Here is a 7,968-nt window from a genome sequence, read left to right as displayed (position 1 = left end):
AATCTAAAACCCTAGCTATAAAGACCCCTTCATTTTACAAGAAGAGGGACGGAAAAATCATATAGCAAAAACTCTACTAAAATCTTTCTAGCTTCTTCTTCTTCAAGAGAACCCGAGAGAAACACTGTGAGTGTGTGAAGTTCCTGTGCACCAGCCATCTTACTGTAACCTTTCCCAAGTATAATAACATCGACTCGTGGACTAGGGCTTGTTAACGCCTGAACCACGTAAAAACACTGTTTGTTTAGTTACATTTCAGCATTTCTACAGTTCTTATCTTTTTATTATTCTGTTAGTTATTCGTTTCCGAAAAACTCGGTAAACAACATTGAAAGAAGAAATGAGGGTTTATGTTACATATTAAAAAAATTACCTGCATATAAAATAAAATTTCTTTAAATAAATCCCAGACCAAAAATTAGAAGAGGACACGTGACAACTTCCCTATATTTTGTAATTATATCATATTGTAAGATAACCACAGCAATGTTGAATTTCATTTTTTTAAAAATTAAATAAAATGATCCACCACTCCGACTGTAGTAATGCCACCACTCCAACAGTGGAAAAGCATGTAAAATTAAGGAAAATTAAAAAATTAATGGATTAAATGTGATTTGATAAACCATGATTTGTGGGTCAAAAGTGGAAACGTGGGTGTTGGAAGACACAAGTAATATTCACACAAGCATACACTTACAATAATTCCAATGGATCACACAAAAAACAGCCCCACACATACGAGTTAGAGCAGGAGTGGCACAGCAGAATCTCCCAATAGAACCAACAACTTTTATATTAAAAGGATCCATTAAGCAACTGGAACATATCGAAAATATAAAATTCAAACCATACAAAGTTCTTCTAGCTAGGGCAGAAGACCTGAATAGATAAGTTAATATTAGATTTTTTTTTTTGTCACATGACGGCCGCCTTGATTTGCTCCATTAGAATCTTTTTCTCAAGTAACAAAGTAGTGAGACGGTTGGTTTCATCGTGGAGGCGATCTATTTCAGGCTTGGCCTGCTTGCATAGCCGGTTGAGTCTGGAGCGTTCGAACTCCACCTCTGATTTGCTGACACCCAAATTGTGAGCCTTCAAGCTCCTAATCAACTCCTTCTGCTCCTTCATTGTCCTTTCCAAGCATGTCATTTCACTCTCCATCAACTCCACTTTCCTATCAATACCCTAATTCCCTCCCATCAAAAAAAACAAAACAAAAAACCACACAAAGTTAATTAATTACATACATCATGTTATAATTAATGACCTTAATCATTAGTTGTCTATCTCACCTCCTTTTCATTCTTTTCAAATTCATCAATAATCTGCAGCATCAACTTTGCATTTACTTGCCATTCCCTTTCTGGTTAATACCAAACATATTATACAAGTCAAATGTACACTTTATCATATGATCCTGTATTGCAACAATGGATTCATATTATATATACATGTAGATGTAGTTATCAACGATATTCTTCATTTATCCGGACATGTATATAGGCATTATTTCGTTTTCAGGCCCATTTCAAACAAGGCAGATATAGTTACAATTAATATGCAAAGCTAACCTTCATTATTTGCTTCATACAGCCGAGGCATTTTCTCAGAAAGAGATAGTCCTATACACTCCCTGAAAAATTTAGATATATGTTTGTGCATAATGTATATATACAACAGATGTATAAATTGACAAAGCTTTATTCGGAAATCAGAGACCAGTACAACAGGATTATTTACCTTTTGTTTTGGTAACTCAGTCGTATACAATATTAAGATTATACGGAATTAGAATAATACCAAAAGAACAAATTAACAGTAAAAACGAGTTTTACACAAATTGACAGTATCTTTTCATTTTCAAAGCTTTGATTCAGAAAGCCAAAACCTAGTAATGTTGTATGTTGGCCTTGTTAAGATCACTCACTCCTCATAATTTTTAAATATCAAATTTTTAATTACACAATTAGATCTACATGTATATACAAGGTGCTATATCTACATGCACACATACAAACTTATGTTAAAAAAATTAACATTCTATTATTTGGAGAATATTTATTTTGCAGAATATCACAAAACCCATTGCATTACTGTAATGTTGATATTACCAATTTCTGGACAACAAACCCCATAAAAAATTAATAATATAACATTGAACAAAACTTAGGTTAACACTAAGTTAAAGACCATAAAAGCAAAATTTGCGTACCTTAATTTGTTGGTTAAGCTAGTTTTGCTTTCTTTAAAGTTGAAAGAGAGAGGGAGAGATGAATGAAGAGGACTTTTGCATGATCACAGCTTTTATAGGAATATGGTAGTGTCTAGAATAAGCTTAGTTAAGGAGTGGCAGGAGACTCTCACTCAAACTTTTTGCACTCTCTTCTAATTAAATAATGACGTGTATTTTTACAAATAATGTCAATTTTTACAACATAATTGCTAATAGTTTTTATCTTTATTACAATTATACCGTTATTATCAAACTACTCATTTCTATTTTTTTTTTATTTTGTTTAACAAGAATAAAGTTGAAGGTGCATTTTCATTTTTTTCTCGTTTTACAAAGTAATATGATAATATAATATTCAAAATGTATTTAACCATAGATTAATCTTTTATTAATATGTAATTTATTGGATTAGTCATGGGTGTTTCTAGGGCTATACAGGTGTCCTTATTCCGTGTAATGGTCCCCATCCAAAAAGGGTTCTATATACTCTATATCCTTTACTATTACTAAGAATGCAACAATTTTATCATTCCTTCTACCATGGTATTAGCACTTTTATAGCTCCTCTGATGGCGTCCAATGCTATCACCGCATCTACATCTTCGGCTCCACCGAATCCACCAATGTCTCCACCACACACATTGCCAGCTACTCCAATTCTACCCTACCCTGTCGCACCAATTCCGCCTCTTTCCATCACTAGTTCTTCGTTTGGGTTCCCTTTGGTGAATCAAACAATTTCAATCAAACTTGATGACTCCAACTGTAATGTCCAAAATCCCTAATGCGGTTTAATGGCTGGATTAGTAGGTCAAGAGGGTCATAACTGTTTAATTATGCCATTAAATTATAATATGTATGTTTATGTGAATTATATTATAATATGATGTTAAATGCATGCCTGTGGGTCCACATTTCATGACAGGGGTATTTTGGTAATTTGGCCATTTGAGAGCATAATTGTATATTTGTATGCATTTCGGTGATATATTGTTGAGGCCATATTATAATGTGGATTTTTTCGAGCTAATCAGCATGAGACGATCTTTGAATATTAAGTAGCGGTTTAGTTATAACGGGATTAAGTTCAAGGCTCGGGGTGAGTCTCGGGATGTTTTAATGATTAGAGCATTGCCGGGAATAAAAGGGTAACGAGATATGAATTATTGGTATTTGAGAATAGCGAGAATTGGATAGCGTTAATTATGATTAACGAAATAGGTGAAAGATGACGATTTTACCCTTAGGGAGACTTTAGAAGCTTTAAATGACCTAGGGGCATTAGGGTCATTTGGCTTAGGATATACATGGTTTAGGTTGGCTGTAGAAACATACAGAACAAAAACAGAGCCTCACTTCTTCTTCCTGTACATCACCCTCCCTCTATCTCTCTTTGAAGTTTTTGGTCCCAAATTGAAGAATCAAGCTAGGAAATCAAAGCTTGGAGGTTATAGACTTAGTTCATCTACTAAGGAGAATTCAAAACCAGCTGGAGGTAAGAAATTTTCCATGAATTCCAAGTGTTACTCTGTTTTTCTTTTAGTTTTCAGCCTATAGATTTTGATGTGGATAGTTGGAATCAATGGGAGTTTTTGTGTATGATTGATTGGGTTTCGGTGAGGGGGTGATGTAGGTGAGGTTTAGGGATTGAATTGGATGTTTTGGTAAGGTTTGGGATTGGTTTGGAAGGTTGGTTTCAAGGGGAATCGCAAGGAGGGAAATTCAGAGGAGTTGCTGGTCTGAAGTTGGCGCCCCAGCGCCAGTCCTAGCGCCCCAGCGCTATGCAGGGCAGAAAATGGCCCTCTCTGATTTGGGGCAGCGCCCCAGCGCTGGTGGGCAGTGCCTAGGTACTAGGTCATTTTCAGGGAATGTTGTTTTTAGGGCTCGGGATGGTTTTTAAGGCTCGGGGGTTGGTTCCTTTACCCCTTTTGAGTAGTTTGAGAGTCCCGCGAGTGAAGGATTGATCCCGAGTGTGTTGTTTAGATTGTGAACCATTTATTGATTTATTTTATTAATGGTTTATAATTGGTTATGATTAGGTAACCGCTAAGGAATCTAAAGGTTGATCGTTCTCAAGGGTCGTTCTTATATTATTTCTCACTCTAACCAGAGGTAAGAAAACTGCACCCCATATGTGACATGCATGATTATACTTGAGGCATGTTGATTGTGTAAATGTGGACATGGATTGGTTATCGAATGCTTAGCAAATCTTGCTCACTTGTGCATGGTACTGACTAATTAGTCAGATTTGGCAAAGGTGTCAGTATCAACTGTGAAGCTGGGACTTATTAGTCAAGTTCGGCAGTGGCACTGGGCACTGGTCACACAGTGCTAACTTATAAGTCAGGACAGCCTTAGCATGTTCAGTGCAAGCCAATAAATATTAGATCTAATCGACATCTGCATTAAATGAATCAGAATAGCGTTAATGCCAGACCGACCTCAAGTTCGATGAAAACTAAAAGCGCTTGTGTGACTTACCCATCAATCACTCATCTGTTAAGTTAGAGAATTACCCATCAGTCCTTCATCTGTTTAAGCTAGTTACTTACCCAGCAGTCACTCATCTGTTTAAATTAGTGACTTGCTTGTCAGTCACTCATTATGGTTTACCAGAACCTCAAGTGATATTCACTCATCTGTTTAAGAGCTATAAGCTCTATGTGATTATAATAATAATCATTTGATAATGTTTATATGAAATACTGTGTTTTCTTGCCGGGCCTTGGCTCATGGGTGCTATGTGGTGCAGGTAAAGGGAAAGAAAAGCTCACCCAGCCTTAAGTGGAGAGCTTAGGTGGTGATGTGTACATATGCGGCCGCTTGACCACCACGGCCAAGGAGTTCTCAGAGGAACTAGGGGGTTTACCCTATTTTTGCCGCTTAGGTCGGCGGGGTTGTAAATTTGAAGCGGTAGTAACCATTTTTTGTTATAAATAACTTGTAGAAGTTTTTAATGAGCTCATGAACAGTTTATATACTTAATAAAATATATCCTTTCCTTTTTATTGGTTTTTCCACCTTAGCATGTTAATAACACTTAGAAGCACATTTTAAACCAAAGGACTTGGGTAGCGAGTCAAATTTCCGGTTCACTGTTCATCGTAATTGTTCTAGGGTAGCCAGGGCGTTACAACTTAGTATCAGAGCGTGCCAAGGTTAAGGTTCCTGTAGACTGGCTGAGCATGTACACACATCACTGAAGTCAAGCTCAACTCATGGCTTGGTAACTATTTATGTAGTTATGTGTATAACTGTTTAAATATAGTATATATGCTTTACCTATATGCATGAGACACCATGTTAAACCAGTGCCCTGAAATATTATATCCTCAGCAAAGGTGTGCTAATTAGTACTGAGATTGCTGGAACATACTTATTAGTATTGTTGTTTGTGAACTATTATGTGATACATGCTAAGTGCTAAATGCTATAAACATGTATTTTCCTGTAAAATTGTATGATTGTGGAATATGATAATTTTCTGCTTGTTCTTGGACCATAAGGCGGCAAGAGGTTTAGTTATTACTACCTCACTGGCTATATTGATCAATGTTTCAGCAAGGTATAACAGATAAGAATGAATCTGGGGCAGACAGATACTTCAGCTGGCCAAAGTGATCAGGGCCAGAATAATAATAACAGTCAGGGTCAAGAGAATGACCAGTCACAGATTCCACAGCCAGCTCCTACAAACTGGTAGCAGTTGTTTAATGACTTGTAGGCAACAGTGTTGAAACAGGGAGAAGAGCTTCGTCTCCTTAGACAATAGCAAGCGCCTGTAGTGGCCAGTGTATCAGAGGCACCTCCTGTGCCATTGCCAGCAGCAGAGCAGCTACCTGAGGTTGGAAATAAATGGGAACCTCTCTATGAAAGGTTCAGGAAGTAGCAACCTCCGGTATTTGAGGGCAGTGCAGATCCTTCCAAGGCGGAGCAGTGGATGAGTATGATTACCACTATCCTTGATTTAATGAGGGTAACTGGTAATGAGAGGGTGGCTTGTGCCACTTATATGTTTCGGGAGGATGCCCGGATCTGGTGGGAGGTGATTACCCAGACCAAGAATGTAAATGCCCTGAGTTGGGAGGAGTTTCAAACTCTGTTCAACGACAAATACTACAATGATGGCATCAGGGCAGCTAAAGCTGAAGAGTTCATCAGGCTACTTCAGGGAAGTTTGTCAGTCACTGAGTATGTAACACCCTACTTCCTTAGATCCGTTACTAAGTGAGTTTTTAAAAGAAACTTTGTGCAATTAACTCGCTAACCGAGGTTTTTTTAAAACAAAAGTGTGGCTAAGCAAAAGTTGAGGCTGTAATCTTTGAAAATGCGTTATTTCATTGAAAACTTCTAGTATTAAACATTTGGGATCCCAAAATAAGGTTTGAAAACTAGTTATGACTTAAAATAAGTTTACAGACGATTAATTATTAAAATCACAGATTATTACAACCATTTCTCAAATAACCCCCAACCAAAGCAGTCGGGCAGGCCAAACATGTACGCGTCGCTTCATGCTCTCCATATCATGGCTGGTCGACTCAATCTTTGCCCTTACCTGCAACACAGAGCACCCGTGAGCCGAAGCCCAGCAAGAAAACTCATGCAGTAAATAACATATGCATATAATATACCAGCATATAGTCCATTGATAAATAGGAAACCATCAGACTGAACAAACACGGCCATGCCGCCCCAGAGGCCTAACCCAAGCCTGGGGTCTCGGTCCTTACCATAAGGATAACTCATGTATCCATTGGGTCCCACCCTGACTATAAGCATCCCATGTGCTAGGTGTTACTCCCGGCCCTGCTGCCGTTCGTGGCTCCCTTGCCGTTCTCGGCTCAATTGCCGTTCTCGGCTCATTTGTCGTTCTCGCTACTATAATCACATATAGTATAATTCAAATAACATCCAAACATATGACAATTTTAATCAAAACTATACCATAATCATGTAATACAATTTAGGGCCATGCCTGTAACGCCCTACTACCTTAGAGCCGTTACTAAGTGAGTTTGAAACAGAAATTGTGCATTTAATTGACTCAAAGTGGTTTCTAAAACCAAAAGTGTGGATAAATCAGAATTTAAGGCTGTACTCTTTTAAAATGTTTAACTTCATTGAAAACGTTAAGTATAAAACATCTGAGATCCCAAAATAAGGTTTACAAAATATTTACAGCTCAAAAATAGATTTACACCAGGTTAACTATAAAAAAAATGGATTAATCCAGCCATTTACAAAATGCCCCCAACCAAAGCAGTCGGGCAGGCCGAACATGTACGCGCCGCTCCCACGCTCTCCATACTCATGGCCGGTTGACTGACTCCTTGCTTTTATCTGCCACACGGAGCACCCGTGAGCCGAAGCCCAGCAAGAAAACCCAAATAGCACATAACATATGCAATTAATATAGCTGGCATAATTCACAGATATATAGGAAAACCATAAGATTAAACAAGCACGGCCATGCCGCCCCAGAGGCCTTACCAAAGCTTGGGGTCTCGATCCTCACCGTAGGATAACTCATGTATCCCTTGGGTCCCACCCTGGCTATAGCATCCCATGTGTTGAGCGTTACTTCCGGCCCCACTGCCGTACCCGGCCTACGCCGCTCTCGGCCTTAGCCGTTCATTCCATTACAATCACACATATAATACATTCAGAAATAACCATTCAAACATACAATAGTTCATCTAAGATTACACATTTGCACACAATACAAT

At 38.1% G+C, this 7,968-nt stretch overlaps 1 protein-coding gene across 2 annotated transcripts; it reads right to left on the bottom strand.

Moving 5' to 3' along the window:
• Positions 1 to 772: 772 nt before the first annotated feature.
• Positions 773 to 2,366, bottom strand: LOC133798731 (uncharacterized). Of its 2 annotated transcripts, XM_062237188.1 has the most exons (4): positions 2,216 to 2,366; positions 1,575 to 1,636; positions 1,296 to 1,366; positions 773 to 1,188 (listed from the first exon to the last, which is right to left on the bottom strand). In XM_062237188.1, exons 2-4 carry the CDS (start codon positions 1,603 to 1,605, stop codon positions 919 to 921), a joined length of 372 nt encoding a protein of 123 aa, XP_062093172.1. In that variant the 5' UTR covers positions 1,606 to 1,636; positions 2,216 to 2,366; the 3' UTR covers positions 773 to 918. The 2 variants fall into 2 exon arrangements, with proteins under 2 accessions (XP_062093172.1, XP_062093171.1); XM_062237187.1 differs by lacking the exon at positions 2,216 to 2,366 and having other exon boundaries at positions 1,575 to 2,175.
• Positions 2,367 to 7,968: the final 5,602 nt, after the last annotated feature.

This window comes from Humulus lupulus, chromosome 8, assembly GCF_963169125.1.
Source record: "Humulus lupulus chromosome 8, drHumLupu1.1, whole genome shotgun sequence".
Classification (NCBI taxonomy): Eukaryota; Viridiplantae; Streptophyta; class Magnoliopsida; order Rosales; family Cannabaceae; genus Humulus; species Humulus lupulus.
The sequence above is the reverse complement of the archived record's forward strand: the minus strand, read 5'-3'. Positions and strand labels throughout refer to the sequence as shown.